The sequence below is a fragment of the Mauremys reevesii genome, linkage group 7, assembly GCF_016161935.1.
Source record: "Mauremys reevesii isolate NIE-2019 linkage group 7, ASM1616193v1, whole genome shotgun sequence".
NCBI classification, from domain to species: Eukaryota; Metazoa; Chordata; order Testudines; family Geoemydidae; genus Mauremys; species Mauremys reevesii.
In genome coordinates this window covers 43123407-43146457 of record NC_052629.1, presented here as the reverse complement: position 1 = coordinate 43146457, position 23051 = coordinate 43123407, and the positions used below count along the sequence as shown (strand labels likewise).

At 38.3% G+C, this 23051-nt stretch overlaps 1 protein-coding gene and 1 non-coding gene across 4 annotated transcripts in view; both read left to right on the top strand.

The window, feature by feature from the left end:
• CCAR1 (cell division cycle and apoptosis regulator 1) overlaps positions 1-23051 on the top strand; it is a 46067-nt gene that overhangs the window by 15227 nt on the left and 7789 nt on the right. The window contains exons 4-19 of one of the 3 annotated variants that reach the window (XM_039480862.1): positions 143-187; positions 1251-1277; positions 2343-2536; positions 3328-3442; positions 3526-3718; positions 5179-5308; positions 5592-5753; positions 6713-6938; positions 9949-10062; positions 11274-11440; positions 12186-12396; positions 13193-13276; positions 14163-14348; positions 19224-19415; positions 21280-21513; positions 21881-21992. In XM_039480862.1, coding sequence (XP_039336796.1) covers positions 143-187; positions 1251-1277; positions 2343-2536; positions 3328-3442; positions 3526-3718; positions 5179-5308; positions 5592-5753; positions 6713-6938; positions 9949-10062; positions 11274-11440; positions 12186-12396; positions 13193-13276; positions 14163-14348; positions 19224-19415; positions 21280-21513; positions 21881-21992 — 2392 coding nt within the window. Of the gene's footprint in view, positions 1-142; positions 188-1244; positions 1320-2342; positions 2537-3327; positions 3443-3525; positions 3719-5178; positions 5309-5591; positions 5754-6712; positions 6939-9948; positions 10063-11273; positions 11441-12185; positions 12397-13192; positions 13277-14162; positions 14349-19223; positions 19416-21279; positions 21514-21880; positions 21993-23051 lie in introns of those variants that run through there. The other 2 variants (XM_039480861.1, XM_039480863.1) reach the window with 2 other exon arrangements.
• On the top strand, positions 11037-11099 carry LOC120369597. Its single transcript, XR_005583269.1, has one exon. It is a non-coding gene; the product is annotated as a small nucleolar RNA SNORD98 (small nucleolar RNA).

The window sequence follows — 23051 nt, the reverse complement described above, 5'->3', positions numbered from 1 at the left end:
CCGAATTTGACAGTGTGTCCTCTAAAACAGATTTAGGGCAATTTATAAACGTTAGATTTTGTATTTGTTTGTTTCCTAAGGGATTTAGCAGCTGGCTTGTAATTTCTGTTCATCAGCTGTCTTGCTTTTGTATGTTTTTCAGCAATATTCACAACCTCAGCAGACGCTCTATAGTGTACAACAACAGGTTTGTCTAATTCTTATTGTGTACATCACAAATAACTTATACTATAGTGTGCATGTCTTTGCAGGATTAGTCTCCAGAAACTTCTCTTTACTGAATATTTTCTTTAAACAAACAATGTAAATAGTTTTTTATTTATGAAAGAGAATTTGAGTCTAACTTCACATCTATAAAAAGAAATCTCTAGAATAGGAGTCTACCTTTTGTGCTGCATGGGGAATTTGAAATACTGTGCCATGTATGTACAGTATAACCTCAGAGTTATGAACACCAGAGTTACAAACTGACCAGTCAACCACACACTTCATTTGAAACTGTAAGTATGCAATCAGGCAGCAGCAGAGACGGGGGCGGGGAGGGGAGGGAAGCAAACAAATACAGTACTGTTAAACATAAATTACAAAAAAAAAAGGAGAAAGCAGAATTTTGTCCTACATAAAGTTTCAAAGCTGTATTAAGTTAATGTTCAGTTGTAAACTTCTGAAAGAACAACCATAATGTTTTGTTCAGAGTTATGAAGAGCAAACCTCCATTCCTGAGGTGTTCATAACTCTGAGGTTCTACTGTATATGGTCCATGACAAATGCCGTGCTCTAAATATACCATGTAGTTCAACTGCTGGAATGCTTTTGTCCAAAGGGGTTCCCTGTTGCATACATTGTTGTCATACCTGAAATTACAGTATTGTGAGAGAGAATACATGGATTGATAAATTACAGTCCTAACCCTTCCCAGCTGCTCAAACTGTCTCTTTTGAGACACTCCTTCAGATGCCGTAAATGTTAGTGATTTATGATGGTGAAACAACCAAGAAAACTGAAATGTCTATTACTGAGTAAGTCTGGAAATTGTGGTCCTAATGAAATGTACAAATGGACACACTTTCATAGATATGCACAATATGACTACAGAAATGATCGAATTCCAATGCATTAACTGTTTCCACTCAGATAACTAAGTCAATGAAGCAAAAGCTATTTTTCCTTAGTTGTAAAGAGGAAGTAAAACTGTACAGTTTCCTTAAGTGTATAAAATTAATTTATAATTTTTTTTATTTAAGTTGCAGCAACCTCAGCAGACCCTTTTAACCCAGGTTAGTTTGGCTGTATTGTTTGGTCTTCATCTCCAGACATAGGTAATAGGGCAATGTAAATCTGTAATCTTGGCCATTGTTTTTATTTTAAGGGTTTTTTTTACAGATAATGGTGGATTGCTTGTATGCTGCCTTGTTACAATGTGTAGTATCTGAGCTGTACTAATATGATAGAAGTTTTACTGGTACAGCTTTGTTGTATTGTATCCAGCTGTAAAAATTTGCGTAGTTTTAGTTTTAATAATTAAGTTAAAGGAAAGATTTTTATCGTTCAACCATAGAAGGAATAACTTTTTGCATATTGTCTCATACAATAATTTAACTTGGACTTTAAGATTTTTATTATTTTACAGTATGCAACAGTTTGGGTAAACTTTACTTAAGAGAAAATAATTTAATGCTCTGTATTTTTAGAAACAGTATTTCAGTGTTTTAAAGGGATCTTACAGATCTTGATAGGCCCAAAATGCACAATTCTTTAAAGTATTTGTAGTTGATTTTTCAGTGTTAGACGTTCAAAACAATGGGTGTTAAAAATCCACCATCAGCAAAAACAGAATACTGACTTTGTCACATTCACTTGTGTGCACATCATTCTGCTGACTGTTTTTATGAATAGCCAAGGAATTGAATTGACTAGTTAGAATAGAATCTTGTTAGTTGCACACTCTGCTAATTTGCAGAATCGAACGAGTAAGCTGAGTGGAGGAACTGTAAGAATGCAGTCCCAGGTAACCCAATAGCTTGAGTTAATGGTGGGTGGCCCTGCTGAAGAGCTATGGATTTTTGAAAACTATGCAGTCTAACTTTTTTTAGGTTGATTGGAGTTCTTTAGTGTCAGGGAATCATCTAAATTTATTTTAAAGTTAATTATTTCTTTTAGGAGTAATGTGTGGCTTTGTATGTGCTTTTCGCTTTGAAAAGTAACCCTTTGTTTATAAAGTATTTGATTTTTAGAAAGATTCTTCCAGAATTTATCATTGCCTTACTCAAGTAGCTGTTCTTTATAATTGGCTCAGTGGGATCTGAATGCTTATAGAGTTTGATGTTTTATTTTGGTTACAGCCAACTGTTGCACTGCCTACTAGCCTGAGCCTATCTACTCCTCAGCCAGCAGCACAGATAACTGTTTCCTATCCAACACCGCGGTCAAGTCAGCAGCAAACCCAACCACAGAAGCAGCGTGTCTTCACAGGGGTAGTTACAAAACTACATGACACATTTGGCTTTGTGGATGAAGATGTCTTTTTTCAGCTCAGGTAAGTGCACTTGGCTGCAGCTGTGTTCTGTGATGTCATCACTAAGCACTGTTTCAGAATTTAGCTTACAAATTCTCTGCTACTGGGGACCATTTCTGCAGCTAGTTGACATCTAGCAGCAGTGAAAGGCAGATGCCTGGATAGGATAGTGGCTGTTAATGCTAGGTTCATAATATGGACTTTTCTTACTCAAAACCCCATGGTGGGAAGGTCTGAGGAACCTAAATGGACTGAGAACCATGGAGCTGCAGAACTTCGGAGTAGTGGAGCCAATGTAGCATGCAGTTTCTCTGTCTTAACGCATGCATTTGAGGCTTTGCTGGTGTGGGACCAGGAAGGGAATTTAACAGCTCTAAGTATATGCCCTGTCTGAAGCAGACATTATTTCCACTGGATTTTCAGACAGAAGTTAATGGAATTTGAAACCTCCCACCCACCACCACCACACACACTTCTTTTCCTCTTTTCCCTGAGTGGAGTATTTAAAGGGAACTCTGGAGATCTACCCCTGGGTCCTCTCTCCCTTCAACCTTAAGATTTAACTGTAGTAAGGTACAGTGTGACCCTAGATACATTTTGTAAGATGCTTAAAGTATAAAAACAGCTCTCATATCTTCCTGGTCAGTTTCTGAAGTGTTGTACATGAAGTTGCTGAACCCAGAAGCATGGCTCTGTCTTACTAGTAACTCTTACATTTTTCCCCTCATAATTAACTCTTCAAGTATAAAGCTAATTTTTGTAGCTAAACAACATTTTCCTGTATACAACTTTTTTATTTTAAAATTTTGCAGTGCTGTTAAAGGGAAGACGCCTCAAGTAGGAGATAGAGTATTGGTAGAAGCTACTTATAACCCCAATATGCCTTTCAAATGGAATGCACAGAGGATTCAAACACTTCCAAATCAGGTATATGTGGTAACCCAATCTAGCTCTTGTTGAATTCTTTTGATTAAGTTAATTGACAATGCATTCCCTCTTTTTTCCATTAGAACCAGACTCAAACCCAACCTTTGCTCAAGACACCTCCAACTGTACTTCAGCCTATTGCACAGCAAACTGCTTTCAGCGTTCAGGCACAGCCACAACCACAGTCTCTGTTGCAGGCACAAATATCAGCAGCTTCTATTACACCTTTGCTTCAGACACAGCCTCAGCCTTTACTACAACAGCCACAACAGAAAGGTATTCTTCCAAAACATGAAATTTGTTTTTCTCCCTCTTGTGTTGATATAGGTAATGTTTAAACCTGTTCCATGACAGAAATGAAGTAACAAAACCAAAGAAAATTAAAATGAACGTAGTTAATTGTAGAAGAGCAAGACTGTATCATATTCCAGGTTGAAACATGGAGTTATGTGAAGAAAGCCATACAGTATGTGGAACTCATCTGTAGTACCTCAACAAAACCTGCTAAGGGAAGTTCCTCTGGAGTGCTGCAATTCCTATGATTTAGAGATTGGTTTTATAATCTAAAAACAAATCCTCCATAAAATGTAAAAATAGTATTTATTTTCACCGACAGTATCATGCAGTTCAAAGTACAAATTGGAATGCAATTCTAAAAGATCCACTGAAATGTCCTGGAAAACTTAGTTTTTCAAGTTAGGAGAATTCTTATGTTTTACAATTTTTTTAACGTATTTGCTACATTCTGCTTATTCTGCATCTGGGCAAATAATCCTTTAATGTTGTATTTACCAAGAAGATTGTTGTGATGTCACCAGTATAACTTTGATGATATATGACTAATAAGTAGCAGGAGCAGTACTCCAATGAAACAAAGGCATTGATTTCATAAACATGTTGCCAGTGATTAAAAACCTATAACACCATTTTAGCAGAAATGATTCCTGAATAAAATATTGTCCTGTATTCCAGCAGGTGCCATTAGGGCACAATATTTAGGAATATTTTCCCAAGTTATGATGTTTCAGTTAAGTATACTATTTTTGGACATATTTTTATCAAAACTGTTTGGAGATGGGGTTAAATAAATGCAACTACAAATCCAACTGTCCACTTGCTTTTTTGAGAAGAACCCTAATGAAAGGTCAATAGAAATGTATTTGTTTTTTCCCAGCATATGCTTCAAAATCTGAATATATTCTGTTGAGTTGAAGATATTTCCTAAATAATCCATTGCATTTTGTCAGGAAGTTTAAGAGATTACCGTAATAGCCTCTATTAAGCCATTCAAATTTACTGCACAAATTTAAAAATTGCTTTAAGGTACACCTCTACCCCGATATAACACTGTCCTTGGGAGCCAAAAAATCTTACTGCGTTATAGGTGAAACCGTATTATATCGAACTTGCTTTGATTTGCCGGAGTGCGCAGCCCTGCCCCCCCCCCCCCCCCCCGAGCGCTGCTTTACCATGTTATATCTGAATTCATGTTATATTGGGTCGCGTTATATCGGGGTAGAGGTGTACCTTCTGTTTCACACAGTGAAGAAAGGCATCAGAATGGTGTTTTTGGAAACACTAAGCTATTAAATACACTGTTTTACAATTGGCTTATTGGTGGACAAAACACTAAGTGAATTTTAGAATGATTTAAAAATATTCAATATTATAACAGTTTAGAATAGGCAATGGTTCTTAATTGTGCTTAAATCCTAAAAATTGTTTTTATTTTTTAGCTGGTTTGTTACAGCCTCCTGTCCGTATAGTTTCACAGCCTCAACCAGCACGAAGACTAGACCCTCCATCCAGATTTTCAGGGAGGAATGACAGAGGGGACCCTATGCCTAACAGAAAAGATGACAGAAGGTGTGTTGTTGATGACACATCTGCTTATGGAGTTCAGCAAATGTTATGTTTAATTTTCTGAGTATAGTTGAGCAGCTTAGTCCTGATAGAGAGATTTGATTCTTTCTTTACTCATAGACTGTACCATCAATTTGTTTTGCAGATGAAAAGTTCTATATAAATGCTTCTTGTTCGAATGCATTGTATCTTTGTAGAACTATTGACCTGTGAGAGGCCTATTTTCATAAAATTTGTTGTTGCTTCTAAAATGAGGAATGTTCATATCTTATATACATTTTTTAAGTCGTGAAAGAGAACGAGAGAGACGTAGGTCACGGGAGAGGTCACCCCAGAGAAAACGCTCCAGAGAGAGATCACCTCGGCGAGAGAGGGAAAGGTCACCTCGAAGACCACGGCGTGTTGTCCCACGTTACACAGTTCAGTTTTCCAAGTTTTCGTTAGACTGGTATGTTCATTGGCCATCAGTTTTTTGTTGAAGTTCATTTTTATATGGAAATGAATGCAAATTATTGTAAGATGCATGTCTCTAGGCTAGCTCAAAAAAAAAACCCCAACAACTATCTTGGACTTTTCCTTAATTTAAATATAAGCAGCTTTCTTCTAGACTACATAGAGAAAGCAGTAACAGATGTTTGAAAGCTGTTTGCCAAATGTGTGACTCAAGCCCAACATTTTTTGGATATTTTTGAAGATGTTTCAGCTTACTTTTTCCACTTTCTGAAATTACTCTATTAGAGGCACACCAGATTGTTCACTTGGGTCACCTGTAGACCTGAGTGATGTGCAATGAGACCATCCTCCAGTGGCTTTAGTTATTGTAGGCAGGGCATACTTCCTGTAGAGCTGATCCTCTATGGGTTTCTGTCAAGTAGGTTTCTCTATCCTTCATAAGCAAATGTGGGTAGATTCTCAAGAATTGTTTCAGTGAATATAAGTTTGTTCCACTTACAACTTCTTGGTTCTTTTAACTTCTTGTAAGTGGAAACCATCAGAAAGTATGACAGAGACCTTTTTTTATGCACGAAATCTGCACTAGCATAGGGTGTTGCCACATCCCTTAGTGCAGGTGGATATTTCTCAATAGCTTTATGTAGTGTTGTAGACATGTTGGTCCCAGATTAGTAGAGAGACAGGGTGGGTGAGGGTAATATCTTTTATTGGACCAACATCTGTTGGTGAAAGAGACAAGCTTTCTAGCTACACAGAGATGTTGTCTTCGGGTCTGGGAAAGATACACAGCTAAATACAAGATTGAACTGATTGCTTAGCATGAGTAGTTAGCACATATTCTAAGGGACCCATTCAAGGTGAAGTGACCCTTTAAACATCTTAGTGCTTAATTATTTTCAGATTAAGATCCCTTATTACTGTACCTTTCAAAATACATTTTTCTTGTTATTTCAGCCCTAATTGTGATATGATGGAACTGAGACGACGTTATCAAAATTTGTACATCCCTAGTGACTTTTTTGATGCTCAGTTTACATGGGTGGATGCTTTCCCTATGTCAAGACCATTTCAGTTGGGGAACTACTGCAATTTCTATGTAATGCACAGAGAAGTAGATCCTTTAGATAAAAACACTGCTGTCCTTGATCCACCAGATGCTGATCACCTGTACAGCGCAAAGGTTTGTATGACACCTTATATAGTTCAACTTTTCATTAGAAATTTTTGAAAACAAAAGGGGTAAGGTGACAGAGAGAAGCTTGTGAATACACTTGCGGAGTAACATTTTTCTAATTGTTTTTGTAATATCTTTATATTTACTTTCCCTAGCAAATAGTTTTTCACTGTGCTCAAATGTTTTTAGTTGACTCTTGTCTATAACAGTAAATGCTCTTTTATCCAGCACTTCACCAACTGGCAAGCTCTATAAACCGGCATTTCTGATCTGCACTGAAAGTCTGGTTTATAGTGCAGTTGGTGCAGGGCCGGCAGGGGGCTGGGGTGTGGGAGGGGCTGCGGGGTGTGATCTGGGAGGGGGCTTAGGGCAGGCTGTTGGGGGCTGGGAGGGGCTCAGGGTGCCAGATGTGGGGGGTGCTCACCTTCGGCAGCTCCCTGCAAGCTGTTCCCTGTCCCTGCTGTTGCTGGCAAAGCTGTGGTCAGGCGGCTCTGCAGGCATGCTGCCTCCGTTCCCCATCCCCAAGCGCTGACTCTGCAGCTCCCAGCCCATTGCTTTCAGAGCTGCCTGGTCGCGCCTCCGCCAGGAGCAACAGGGATGGGGAGCCACTTGCGGGGGGCCACCGGAGGTGAGTGTCTCCCCGTCCAGAACCCCCCGAGCCCCCTCCCATGCCCCTGCCTCAAGGCGTGCCTCTCTTCCCCCCCCCACCTCTGTTCGCACTCCAAGCCCCTCCCTCGGAGTTAACTGGCATTTTAAATTTACTGGCACCCCCTCATTCCTCCAGCATGCCAGTTTAAAAAGTTTTTACTGTATTAATATTTCATATAGCAAACTGACTGAGGTTTAAGTGGATGTTAGTTTTCACTTTTCTAGATCTTCTAACTTAAAGATGACCTGCAGATACTTAAAGTTTAAAATAATCACTATCTGTAGGATAATGGCTGATGATGGTTTAGTAGTTCTATCTTTTGGCCCCTGGTTCTGTCTTCAGCGCTGCCACTGTATGACCTTGGTTGTCACTTTCTATGCCACAGTTTCTCCTCTGTAAAATGGGTGTTATGATGCCTGCCAACTTGAGAGGGTGTGTTGAAATTAATGCTTGTAAAACATTTTGAGATCTTTGAATTAAAGAGATTGCAATTTATCTGTTACCAGACAAAATACTTAAATTTAGATATTTACAGCCTTAATGCCATCTGTTACTTAACGTCCATTTTCTCAAGAGCTTTGCATTTATCTTGAAACAAGTAGGTTAGACACCTGGAGAATTCGCAGTATGATTAGTCTCTAGGCAAGTAAGGTGGTATTGAGGAGTCACTGATGCAATTAAGATGTCCTCTGTTTGAGGATAGGATGGTTTCATGCATATCAGTTGTTCTTTGAGTAGTGATACAGGAGTAGAATTTAGGCTGTTGAATGGCCTTAGTTGTGCTTTTCCACACCTATTTGGTGTGTTTTAATGTAAACTTAACTTTGAATTTCCAAATGTTTGAAAATCTGAGGGATTTGAGAGAAGTACAGCATTCTCAAAGGATTTTCCCATAAATAACTGGTTATAAACTTATAATATATAATATAATTAATTTATATCATAATAACTTATCATATTTTTTGCCTCAGAATTTCTTCAGGTTTGTAAGATTGACTGTCATCTCTAAGACATTTTTAGGCAGTCTGATGCTTATCTTGAGATCTCTCTCCTTCTGGTCCCCAGAATAGACTGCACCTCTCATCTCCCGCCACCACACACACACACCAAATGTCGATCCCAGCATCCCATTCTTCCTGTTATGGGGGAAAAAACTAGCTGTTGAGAGAGTGGGGCACTGAGTGCATTTTTTAGGGAGTGGTCTCTAGACAGCTAAATAGGACTTCATTTTCTCTCTAGACTGGTCCCTCCTGTATGGCTTCCTTCCTACCGTTCCCCATGTAGTGGTGCTTTCTTTCCCACTACTCTTAGACTACCTCCCTTTTCAGTTGAGTTGTCAGCCAGCTATTCTACGTGTTGGGACCATTGTGAGTCCATAAACTCTGCATCAGGACCATAATAAACATTTAAAACATCTTAATAACTAAGTTTTGTAAACAGTCTTCCCTAAAACTAGTCAGATGCCCCAGTCCCTTTTAAGGCTAGCAGATAACAGCAAATCTGGAATTTCTAGACCAATCTGTTCTAGAGTTGCTATAAGGGGTAACATTTTAGTAAGAAAAATTGTTTCTCTTTAAATCCATGTGTTTCCAAAAAGCCTTGTCTAATTTGCCTTAAACATCCAGAAAAGTTCTACCCCTGTGTAAAATCTATCTAAAATTTCACTTGGTTCTAGTGAAGTTAGGGCTGTGTGTCAAAATCAGGAATATAGTGGAAACCTTGCTTCAAACTTAATGATGGAACAACTTGTGTATTTCCATAATTAATGTTAGTGTAGTAAATAAGTTTTTGTTAAAACCGCACTAAATAGTGGTTGAAAGAAGAGAGGTGCTATTAGTATCTTAGGCCAGGTTGTAACAAAAATGTGATGACAGATCATGTTATGGTGGTATTCAGAAACCGAGATCCTGATTGAAACCAGAAGTGTGCTCAGTGCCCATCGCTGTGTAGAGCATTGAATGCATAATACTATAGTTCGTGAATGTGTTTAGTAAACAGTAGGTTTTCGAGTTACCTTTTGAAATATAGTGTCTTAATTACATATCCTAGTAACTCAATGCTTTTGTATATTCAGTAAATATGCTGACATATGCACTAATATAGACAACTTGCTACCAGACTCAGTGTTTCTTTTCTGTTTTGGGTGTCTTAAAGGTCATTAGAATAAAGTAGAAGTAGTAGGGTAACTCTGACTTGCTACTTTAGGGCCCAGTCCTGGAAATACAATGCACATTCTTACCGTTGCACACGAGTAGTTTTGTTGACTTCAGTGGGAATACTCAAGGGGATTAAGTGTTGGTAAGGTTTGGGCATTTTACAACTGTTCTAGGATGTCTTAACAAGCTGTTTTAACTGATTCTGTAACAGGTGATGCTGATGGCTAGTCCTAGTATGGAAGATCTTTATCATAAATCATGTGCCCTTGCTGAAGATCCACAAGAACTTCGTGATGGATTTCAACATCCTGCTAGACTTGTCAAGGTAAAAAATGTATTTCAGCAGGAGGTACCATGGGAATTCAGATTGGTGGGACAAAGGTCTAAAGCTTGTGTATTCAAACTGAAATATCTAGAGGCCTAATTAGCAATATACTTATTTTATGTAGTCCTTTTTCACAAGCATTATGTCTTTCAAGTCTCAGGAGTGACAAATACCCAATTGAGTCAACACTTAAGTAAAAATATTTTTTTCTATCCAAGTTGAAATTTAACAAATATCCTTGGAATTAACACTCTGTTGCTGCAGAATGTACTATGAAATTTCTGGTGACTATAAATACTTATTATTTTTTTCAGTAACTGATCGAGGTGCTTGAGCCTGTGGTCTTTAAAACACTCCCATGGCCCTTTTTGCCATAAATAAGCATTTTTGGACCCGGAGTCCAATCTGTATTGCAGTTGAGTAACTTTGATTGCTCCCTGTGGGACTGGATGGCTGGGGTGGGCTCACTTGCTAATTGCCCTGTTCTGTTCATTCCCTCTGAAGCACCTGGCATTGGCCAATGTTGGAAGACAGAATACTGGGCTAGATGGACCACTGGTCTGACCCAGTATGGCTGTTCTTATGGTCTTATTTGGAGAAGGTACAATACTTACTTTCCATCATGAGCTGTCATGTAGTGTTGCTGGATGATATTTCAAGGCATCTGTTTTACTTCAAATATGGTTGCATTTCAGTAGACAAATGAACCCCATAGTTTATCATTTGTACATCAATCAGTAATGCACTTGGGATTTTTGGATGAAGTCTGCTATATAAATATCAGTCATTAGTTGTTTTACTAGCTCATTTTTATAAGGCAGTATCTGTTTATCTTTTTTACAATTGAGACATTATTTTTACCTTTTATCATAAAGGTTTGTCTGCATGTTGCCATACTACAAAACTAATGTTCCACGGCATAATCCTGTGCCCATAAAGTAATTTTTTAATGGAAAGTCTTGCAAATCAAGAATGAGTAATGATGTTTTAAACCTATTCCATTTCTGAAATGCTGTGGAAAAAAATTAGCTGAACTCTTTCTTGACTGAGACTTTTAAGTATGGATTTCAGAATAATTCTTTGTAGTCTACTAACGGACTTCAAAGTTGGATGTATATTTCATGCTCTGTGTACCCTATAGTCTTATTCTTACAGTTTGGGGAACTGTTTTTCCCTATCAGGGAAACATTCAGGAGACTTTTTTTATCCAGTTTTTAGTGGGTATGAAAGGCAAAGATGAAGCTATGGCTATTGGAGGACACTGGTCCCCATCACTGGATGGACCTGATCCAGAAAAGGACCCCTCTGTGCTGATTAAGACTGCTATCCGTTGTTGCAAGGCTCTAACAGGCATTGACTTAAGTGTGTGCACACAATGGTAAGTACTGTTCTCCAAAACAGAATATATTATAGAAATAAATGTTTTCTGATTATTCTTAGACAGAACTGTTGTTAAAACCTAAACCATTTTTTCTTTATTAGCAGCCGGTGGTGGTGCAGGTAAACTGCTTGAAGGGATGTTCTCTTTTGTAACAAGAGGTTGATTGGTGCCAAATGTGTTCAATAATGCATCAAGAACTAATTAAAAATTCTGAATTTTGTACATGTTATGCTGTAATTTTGTAATGGTTGTACGTTGAAAATATTTTCCATTTCATGCATAGCTGGAGAAGATCGTCAAGAGAACTTCATTTCATTATTCTTTTGTAAATAATTAATTAGCTGTTGGTTATATAGCCATATTTTTTCTTGATGAGTTTATTTGTCCTGTGTCTAACACTTACCACTGTTTTACCAATTTATGAATGAAGTTGCTATTTAACACTAAATTTAAAAGTGTTTAAACTTTTCCTTTTAATTGAGGATTATATTTCCTAACACAAACTGGCAAGTACATCGGTTTACCTATAGCAGTCAGCATATTGTTCACTCGTCTCCATTTTATTTTGCAATACATTGTACAAATGTGCCAAAAGAGAAAATATGGCTTCCATAACTTTTTCTTTAGATAAACCTCAGATTCTTGCAGCAAAGTTTCTTTACTTGATGTGCTACAAGTGAACTAGGCTCTTTAAAATGTATTGTAGAATTTTTTTTCCAACATGCTTCTTCCCTTGCAACAGGTACCGTTTTGCAGAGATTCGCTACCATCGCCCTGAGGAGACCCACAAGGGGCGTACAGTTCCAGCTCATGTGGAGACAGTGGTTTTATTTTTCCCGGATGTTTGGCATTGCCTTCCCACCCGCTCAGAGTGGGAAACCCTCTCCCGAGGATACAAGCAGCAGCTGGTCGAGAAGCTTCAGGGTGAACGCAAGGAGGCTGATGGAGAACAGGCACTGAACGCTAATCCCTTTTTCTATTTCTGCTTCTCACAGGCACAGGAACACAGGCACAAAATGCACACCACATACTACACAACAAACATACATAGGAGGAACATAACTGGTAACAATGACTGGTAAACCAGCTTTCAGCAGTATAGTGAATGTTTTTTTTATTTCAGCTAGTATACTAACTTTTAATGTGTGTGCTGATACCACAAATGAAAGTAAATTGTGCTTTTGATGCGCAGAATATTGTTTTTATCTTAGAACTAGTTGCTGGAATCTGGAACCAGTTGTTGAGTGAGATTCAGTACTAATAGCAATCTTAAATATTTTGCCATTTTCTAAAATTTCTCTGGTGGCCAGTTCTAATTATGGTATTTGAAATTGGACAAGAATTAGTCTGAAACACTTGAATTTCAGGCCACGTGGCTGATCAGCATCTTGGGATATTGAAAGGTCTGACTAAATCAAGAGTGACTATGGATGTTTGAAAATCGGGGCAAGATCACACACTGTATGGTTAGCGGAGACCAGCAGTGTCTGTGTATCCCTGACATTATTTGTGGTGTTGTTTATCACCCTTTTGCGTTTCACAGATCTGGCTTTTATTGGCTAATGAGTGGCACTGTGATCAGTTATGAAGTGGTAGAATGTGTGTATGTGGACTTGTCTAAACAATAACTTTAGGAGAAGACTGTCTGAAACATTTGTGACCTTGCCACAGATCAGCAACAGAATTTAAAAAAATAAATTAATTACTCTTAAACTTTCTGAATGATGATTTCTTAATTTTATTTGCCAGGATGAAGAGGAAAAGGATGATGGGGAAGCTAAAGAGATCTCTACTCCTACCCACTGGTCTAAACTGGATCCAAAAACAATGAAGGTAACTGTTGAATATTTTAGGTGTCTTTAATTATACAGTATATTTTTATTTTTAAGAACATTATTGATATCAAGAGCCAAAGTTGTGATACATTTCTTCGCTCAAACTTTCAAAAAAAAACTGCAGTAGTTTTAAAAGTTAAACAATACTTCTGTTTTATCTTCTTTCCTAATTTTATAGGTAAACAACTCTTTTAAGGATATCCAAATATATAAGTTGTGTGTTAGTTACAGCTCCTTTATTGGAATCATAACAGACACTATTTCATTGAAAATCTTCAAACTGTGTACAATTTAAAGAAATCAGTGAGATTTATTTTATTTAACTGAAAGTGAAGTATACAGTAATCTGGCCTATATACTTATACTCAAGTGAGATTCCTTCTCCGGTGTTTAGAAGAAGGTTAGTTTAGGAAGACAAAGTTCTTCATTCATGTTTCCTTTGGAAATATTTTATTTATATAACATATTTTGATGTATACAAACGTAAAAAGTAATGCTTACAACTTCCTCTGGACCCTTACATAATTTAACTCATATTAAATATGCTCAATAATATACAAAACTATATTCCAGTAGACATCATAAAACAAAACTTCCTCCACAGTAGACATAAATAGTGAAAAATAAATAAATGAAATCTCCAACTTTTTGCTTACCGCTACCAAAATACCTTCTAGAAAAGGGAGGGGCTTCAGGGGATGAAACAAGAAACCTACAAACTAATGTGTTTTGCCATTAATACATTTTTTTAATATTTAGTTTGTTCCAATGTTGATGAAAAAGGATTTCATTAGCTAATGTTTGCATTTCTGACTTCAGCATTATTGATTATGTATATTGCTATGGCATCCATCAGTACTACTTACACAACTTCTATTTACTAGGTAAATGACCTTCGCAAGGAATTAGAAAGTCGTACTCTTAGCTCTAAAGGACTAAAATCCCAACTTATAGCCCGACTGACAAAGCAACTGAAAGTAGAAGAACAAAAAGAAGAACAGAAGGAGTTAGAGAAATCTGAAAAAGAGGATGAGGAGGAGGAGGATAGGAAATCTGAAGATGACAAAGAGGTTGGTATTGAGATGTACTTGGTTTAATTTAAAAACGTTATGCAATGCAGGAGAGGGAAATAGTTAAATCAAGATTTTATAGTTCTCCACTAGCCAGATTGAGAGTCTGGGATGGGAAAGCTTTTGCTCTAACTAGAATTGCTGATTTGTAATGAAACCTTTGTCTAAACTAAGTCATTTGAACTTTTCACCTCAGTAAACCCAACTCAGAAATATAAACTCACTGAAAATAGATATGCCTGAGTTAAGTTATTCAGATCACTTAAAAAAAAATTGAGGGGAACAGGAAGAATAAATTATTTTGTAAGATTTTAACTTTTTTTTTTTTTTAAAAAAACATTAAGAGGCTCAGGGAGTTTAAGTGTATTGGCTCTGCACATTTTTCCTCTTATGGGGTATGCACTTCTGGTGCTACAAGTTTCAGTGAACCATTTTGAAAAATGTTCAGAATTAATCCTATAAAAAGCTACAGGACCACAACTACCTTGGTTCCTTTCCATTGTTAGTTGCAGACTTAGGGCTGTCATTCTCTGGCTTGAAAATTAAATTTTAAGTTTTGGCTAAATCATAGTAGTTTTAAATTTTCATCATATAATATAGTGGTAGTTTCCATATTCACAATGTAGTTTTGTTTCGGTTTTTTTCTGTTCCGCATGGTGCTGCACAGAGTGTCTCTAGTTGATCTGAATAAAAAAATCTGGCTTCCAGAAGTGAGCATTTCTGCTCCTCTGGGATGGCCATTCCAACAACAAAACTCGATGACTGATGTCTGGCAGAAGGCAATTCCCTGGTGCATTATTCCTTGTGCCCTGCTTCTGTACCATGGTACCAAAGGTAATTCAGGGATAGGTGCCAAATAATAATAAAAAAACATGTAAGAAGGACATGGTTTCAGCTCTTCCTACTGAAGTAGATCTTAAGAGCTGAATGCTCAAGTCTGTCCTTTTCATAAGCATTTGAAATCATGCTTTAAGCAAAGGACCAAGTGAGATGCCATTGTCACCAGACACTACAAAGATGCCAAAGTGCATCTGTTGGCACCAGCAAACCAGTTGCCTGTTTCTTTGATGCCAAAGACTTACCTCAGTGCCCAAAACTGAAACCCTCTCTCCCACAGGCATCATTGTTACTGAAAAGCCTGTTCTGAGAAGGGAATTGGTCAGTGCTATCTCTTCCATAGGCCCATCTTTGATGGTTCATTTGAGTCCTCCTCAGGTAGAGGCCTCAGTTCCTCTTACTACAGCTCTGTAAAAGATAGTGTAGCATTGAAGAATAGTCTCTACCCCCACCACCCAATGCTGACTCCCAAAAAAGCAATGAGGCACCATAATTCCAGGGAGTACTTCGGAGTTGGAGACCTTTGTGCTGTGAGTGACTCTTGTCCCTCAGTTTGGAAGGTGACTCCTTTATTCTTAGTGCCAGCCCTGAAAACTTTGCTGGTTCCTTCTGCTTTGAGGGATATTTGTTGCATGTCTCTGGCCACTGATGCTGCACTGAGTGACAGTTTCCCCAGAGATAAGTTTGGTATTTTTCCTTCCTTTAGGCTGAATCAGAAAACAGTATATTAACAACCAAGTTAATCAAACTTGAATATGAGTAACTTCATATAGCAATCACATTGTTTCTTGGAACATTGAGTAATGCACTGTTTTTAAAAGCAAGCAGAGACTGTGCTTGAGTATTTTTAAACGGCAAAACTTTGATGTTCTTGGCCTAGCAGTTAAAAAGCTAAAATCTGTGTGCTTTTTGCTGCAAGATGAAATTTACTGCAATCACATTAAAAAAAATCAAGTATCAGAGGGGTAGCCGTGTTAGTCTGGTTCTGTAGAAGTAGCAAAGAATCCTGTGGCACCTTATAGACTAACAGACGTTTTGCAGCATGAGCTTTCGTGGGTGAATACCCACTTCTTCGGATGCAAGCAGTGGAAATTTCCAGGGGCAGGTGTATATATAAGCAAGCAAGAAGCAAGCTAGAGATAACGAGGTTAGATCAATCAGGGAGGATGAGGCCCTGTTCCAGCAGTTGAGGTGTGAAAACCAAGGGAGGAGAAACTGGTTCTGTAATTGGCAAGCCATTCACAGTCTTTGTTTAGTCCTGAGCTGATGGTGTTAAATTTGCAGATGAACTGGAGCTCAGCAGTTTCTCCTTGAAGTCTGGTCCTAAAGTTTTTTTGCTGTAGGATGGCCACCTTAAGATCTGCCATTCCTAATGTCTGATTTGTGTCCATTTATCCTTTTCCTTAGAGACTGTCCAGTTTGGCCGATGTACATAGCAGAGGGGCATTGCTGGCATATGATGGCATATAAGAACATAAGAACATAAGAAAGGCCGTACCGGGTCAGACCAAAGGTCCATCCAGCCCAGTATCTGTCTACCGACAGTGGCCAATGCCAGGTGCCCCTGAGGGAGTGAACCTAACAGGCAATGATGAAGTGATCCATCTCCATCCTCTGACGAACAGAGGCTAGGGACACCATTCTTACCCATCCTGGCTAATAGCCATTTATGGACTTAGCCACCATGAATTTATCCAGTCCCCTTTTAAACATTGTTATAGTCCTAGCCTTCACAACCTCCTCAGGTAAGGAATTGAAGAAGAACTTCCTTTTATTTGTTTTAAACCTGCTGCCTATTAATTTCATTTGGTGACCCCTAGTTCTTGTATTATGGGAATAAGTAAATAACTTTTCCTTATCCACTTTCTCAACATCACTCATGATTTTATATACCTCTATCATGTCCCCCCTTAGTCTCCTGTTTTCCAAACTGAAGAGGAAATTACATATTACATTGGTGGACGCAGGTGAATGAACCGGTGATGGTGTGGCTGATCTGGTTAGGTCCTGTGATGGTGTTGCTGGTGTAAATATGTGGGCAGAGTTGGCATCGAGGTTTGTTGCATGGGTTGGTTCCTGAGCTAGAGTTACTATGGTGCAGTGTGCAGTTGCTGGTGAGAATATGCTTCAGGTTGGCGGGTTGTCTGTTGGCCTGCCACCCAAGGCCTGTGAAAGTGTGGGATCATTGTCCAGGATGGGTTGTAGATCCCTGATGATGCGTTGGAGGGGTTTGAGCTGGGGACTGTATGTGATGGCCAGTGGAGTCCTGTTGGTTTCTTTCTTGGGTTTGTCTTGCAGTAGGAGGCTTCAGGGTACACATCTGGCTCTGTTGATCTGTTTGTACTGTAGTCTTGAGAATGCTTGGTGGAGATTTTCTAGGTGTTGGTCTCTGTCTGCGGGGTTAGAGCAGATACGGTTGTACCTCAGTGCTTGGCTGTAGACAATGGATCTTGTGGTGTGCCCGGGATGGAAGCTGGAGGCATGAAGGTAGGCATGTAGATAGGTCCAGGCTGAGGTTGATGGAGGGTGGAAGCTGTTGAAATCATGGTCCAGATGATGTCATATGTCATATGATACTATGTCATATGTCATGAAGATGTCATATGTCATATGACATCTTCATCATCTGGACCCGTGGGAAGGAGACTCTACAACCCATCCTGGACAAAGATCCCACACTTTCACAGGCCTTGGGTGGCAGGCCAGTCCTCGCCCACAGACAACCTGCCAACCTGAAGCATATTCTCACCAGCAACTGCACACCGCACCATAGTAACTCTAGCTCAGGAACCAACCCATGCAACAAACCTCGATGCCAACTCTGCCCACATATCTACACCAGCAACACCATCACAGGACCTAACCAGATCAGCCACACCATCACCGGTTCATTCACCTGCACGTCCACCAATGTAATATATGCCATCATATGCCAGCAATGCCCCTCTGCTATGTACATCGGCCAAACTGGACAGTCTCTAAGGAAAAGGATAAATGGACACAAATCAGACATTAGGAATGGCAATATACAAAAACCTGTAGGAGAACACTTCAACCTCCCTGGCCACACAATAGCAGATCTTAAGGTGGCCATCCTACAGCAAAAAAACTTTAGGACCAGACTTCAAGGAGAAACTGCTGAGCTCCAGTTCATCTGCAAATTTAACACCATCAGCTCAGGACTAAACAAAGACTGTGAATGGCTTGCCAATTACAGAACCAGTTTCTCCTCCCTTGGTTTTCACACCTCAACTGCTGGAACAGGGCCTCATCCTCCCTGATTGATCTAACCTCGTTATCTCTAGCTTGCTTCTTGCTTGCTTATATATACACCTGCCCCTGGAAATTTCCACTGCTTGCATCCGAAGAAGTGGGTATTCACCCACGAAAGCTCATGCTGCAAAACGTCTGTTAGTCTATAAGGTGCCACAGGATTCTTTGCTACTTCTATTAAAAAAAGTGGTATTTTTATTTATCTTTGTTTAGTCTGTAGCAGTTGTATCTAGAGATATTGCATATAACATGATACCCTGCTTAAAAAAAACAAAAACAAAGGAAAATCAACCACTTACCTTCTAAAGGTAAATCTGTGCTGCTTATATGCACTGGGGGAAGGTGGTGTAGGGAGCTTTTACTCTTCTCATGTAAGCAATTTAAGGGCTCAAAAGAGCCCTGGGAATGTCTGCTAACTTGCCAGCTTGCATATCATACCTCTAAGGGACATCATTTGGTCCTGTTCCAGCTATCAAGCAAGTACACTGCAGTTAGCACCGTGTGCTAGTAAGGGTTTGTATATTGCTCCTTACAGAGGATTTGGTGCTCCTACATACCCTATGGAATGTTGCCTTGGCTAACAGGATTTCTACAGCAGAGGATGACACTGGACAGTATCCCTACTCTCTGTAGGAGCCACTGGCCCACAGTCTCTGTTAATAAATTTCCCAGCACTGAAGCCTTGTATCCATTCTACGAAAAGCAGTGCGCATTTAAAGCTAATATATGGTTTGAAATTTCATCTCTAAAATGTTATTTTTTTAGGAAGAAGAAAGGAAACGTCAGGAAGAAATGGAGCGTCAACGACGAGAGAGACGATACATCTTGCCTGATGAACCAGCAATCATTGTACATCCTAACTGGGCAGCAAAAAGTGGAAAATTTGATTGTAGTATTATGTCTCTTAGTGTTCTTCTGGATTACAGGTTGGAGGATAACAAAGAGCATTCTTTTGAGGTAATTAGTTTACTTTGTATCTAGTACAGCATAATGTAACGCAATTTTAGTGAGTTCAGTATAGTAGGATGTTATACTGAGAAATACCAACTTTTCACACAAAATATTTGAGTAAGTACTTTTTAAATGCAATAGTTCTTAAACTCTGTATTTCTGTTGCAGTGAAAGGATTACATAATATAATATTCAGATTCTGCTATAACTTACTACTACAACTGAATCCTTATTTTCATGTTAGCAACTATATCCTGAAATTCTAAATATTAAGGTACTAGTGTAAAAACAGACAAATTTCAAGTGAAGTTTAATCCTTGGTCCATACTTGGAAAAACTGTGTAGGTATTGGTACCACATTTATCACTGCAGTATGACTGCTCTATAAATTCTAAAAGAAACACACAGGTTCTCAAGTTTCTCCCTTTGATACTCTCTCTCACACACTCACTCACTCTCACACACACACACAGAGCCAATTGGGTGTTTTTTCTGTACTCATGAATATCTTGCATATTCATGAGAAGAGCGTGTTAATACATTACATGTTCAGAATGTTATGTCTTGCATGTTAGTACATAAGCAGTTCGTGGAACTTACATGATTGTCTCTGCTAGTCACTCTCATAGGTACTGTAGCTGTTCCTCTTGGTGTATAGAAATACCTCGGTATTTCAGATACCGCATTTTGATAACTGTTAAATATTGTATTGGTTTTATTTAAATGACAAGCATCATGTTCAGACATCTGTAATTACGCTTTGTTTACATATGTGTAGTATTTTAATGAACATACTCTTGGCTCAGAATTCGTACTTAATTGCTTTTCTAGGATATCTAACTAATATTTTGACATCTTTAGATCACCATAGTGTTTGCCAAAAGCACTATCCATTTGCAAACCTCTTTAGACTATTTTGTTTTTCCTTTTCCAGTATTCCTCCATCATACCTCAAACTCACTGGTTTATAATTACCAGGTCTCTGCTTTCCCCTTTGAGCATTTTCCAATGTCAAGTCTACTGATATTTTCCTTATGTTCTTGACATATCTTGACTCCCCACCCACCCCCAGGCTTCTATTTTTAACTGGCTAACTGGTGCTATTTTTCTTGCACAAGTTTTCATATAACCCTTTTTGTAATACTCAGTCACATCCTGCTATGTGGACTAATTCACAAGCCTGCTTTTTAGTCAAAATAAATTAATAGTTGTAGCCAGTCTTACAGTACTTAAATTATGTACACAGGCTTTCTGTGAAGCAGATATGTGAATTGACTGTTTGCTCATGGCTTTTGATTGATTTGTATTAATTTTTGTGTTATGCTTTGCAAATCTGCATTTTAAAAATAGTTTTATTCAAATGTTCTAAATGCCAGTACTGTTTTCTTCTGATACAACAAGGCAGTATTGATTCCCTGTCCACATTCTCTCCCTCATCTCCCCCCCGCCCCCCAAAAAAATTCTTATGCTCTGCATCATTCTTAACTTTAGGAACTGGTGTAGCTTAAACTAAGTATTTGTTACAATAACAGATCATAATATCTGCCTCCTAGTACTATACAAGTATTTGTTTTTTAATTTGGATAGCAAAATAAAAATTAATCTGGGACCTGAGAGCTGCAATATATTTTTTTAAAATGTTTTTTAATTTTAACTTTCCTTTTTCAGATGGCCATATTCAAACAAACTGGTTTTTTTTAGATAAACAGTATGTTACTCTGATACAGTGCCATGTTTTGATTAATGTGTTACGAATTTTGATAAGGAAGGAGTGATACGGTTACTTAAATGCCAAATACAGTATAACTGTATTTTTAAAAGAATATCATACCTCTCTTCACCAGCTCTTTCTCATGTTTTTTTGATTCAGGTTTCATTGTTTGCAGAACTATTCAATGAAATGCTTCAAAGGGATTTTGGTGTCAGAATCTACAAAGCACTGATATCCCTTCCAGAGAGAGACGACAAAAAAGATAAAAAGAGCAAAAAAGAGGAGAGAAAAGATAAAAAAGAAGAAAAAGATGATGAAAATGATGATCCAAAACCTAAGAGGAGAAAATCTGGAGATGATAAAGATAAGAAGGAAGATAAAGAAGAGAGGAAGGTCTGCAATTAGTTTATGTAAAAATACACTATGTTGCTTGGATAAGCAATAATCAGTTTACTGTATTTTACTTTGCAATTTCCAGGACTTCATGTTTTTGTGTTAATTAATTTGTCTGGATCAAGATTGCTCAGATACAGTAGTTCTAATCTTTAAGAACTCTACAATTATGCATTTTCTCTTGTGTCTACTGTTGTAGCTGAGTGTCTCAGCTGTTTCATTGTAAAAATTATTTAAATTCATTAGACATACTAATTTGAATGAATATACATAGTGTATTGAGGTTTTTAATTAATTCTGGTGAGATTTTTTCATTTTGCGATTGCCCATCTTTGGATTGCTTAATTTTTAGGCATTTTCATTACAGAGGGAAGATAAAAGGAAAGACGATACTAAAGATGAAGAAGAAACTGAAGATGACAATAATCAGGAAGAGTATGATCCAATGGAAGCGGAAGATGCTGAAGATGAGGATGATGGTATATTATGTGAAAGTTTTTTGACTTATTCAGAACTTTTGTATTGTGTCTGGATATGTTTTTTGAACTTGAGAGCTTTAGAATTTAGAAAATTAAAGTATTGGTATAATTAGACACTCTAATATTACTGTTTGTTTGTGGTGGTGTAATTCTGAAGGGCCAAAATCAGGATTGAAGCCCTATTAAGTGCCTAACTTTATGCACCCAAATTTGAAAATGTTGGCTTGTGTTTTTATGCTTTTTTTCCTTGGCCAAATTATCACAATACATGGGTTCTGGCCACCATAAAATAAAGGGTCCCCTTGGCTCTGCGTCCCTTCATCCCCCATTTGGACTGGTGGCTTCTGGTTCCATCTCCTCCCAAAGAAGCAGCAACAGTGGAATGAAACCTCTTCCATTTTCCAGGAGCAGCAGCAGTGGCCTTCTGTCCCCCCTGCCTATCAGTGCAGGAGAGGATAAATGGGAAGGACATTCTGTATCCTTTTGCCACATACATGCTCCTTTGTTGGAGAGATGTAGACAGAGTCCCTCAGATTGGTGTGTCTTGGAGTGAACACCCAGTTGAGTTGTATGGGGAAGTTCATACCTCACAGAGCTAGTGTCAAGCTGTCAGCAGATTTGAGCAAACACCATTGCAGCAGTTTACAGTTGGGTCAGATTCCACAATGAAAGTGAAAAACTTTTTTTATTAAAACTTGGATTGGGAAGTGATCCTATGGCTCCCAAGAACTGGGGCCCAAGGTACAGATCTACTGTGCTGTATACCTTAAGCCAGCCCTGCTTTCCCCCAAACTTTTCTCCCTTCTGTTTCAGATTTTGTTAGTACTATATTGCCTACCCTACAAGAAGCAGTTTGTTAAAAAGCTTTTAATAACTCATTTTTTGAGAACATGTCACAATCAAATGAACTTAGAGTAAAACATCTATCTTCTCTTCTTACCCTTTTCTCTCATTTGGGTTAATTATTAGGATATAACTTTTGAATTTTGGAGACTTTTTAGACACGTGATTTTGATTATGTGGGTGGGATGTTTTTCATTATGGAAAATATTCAAGAGA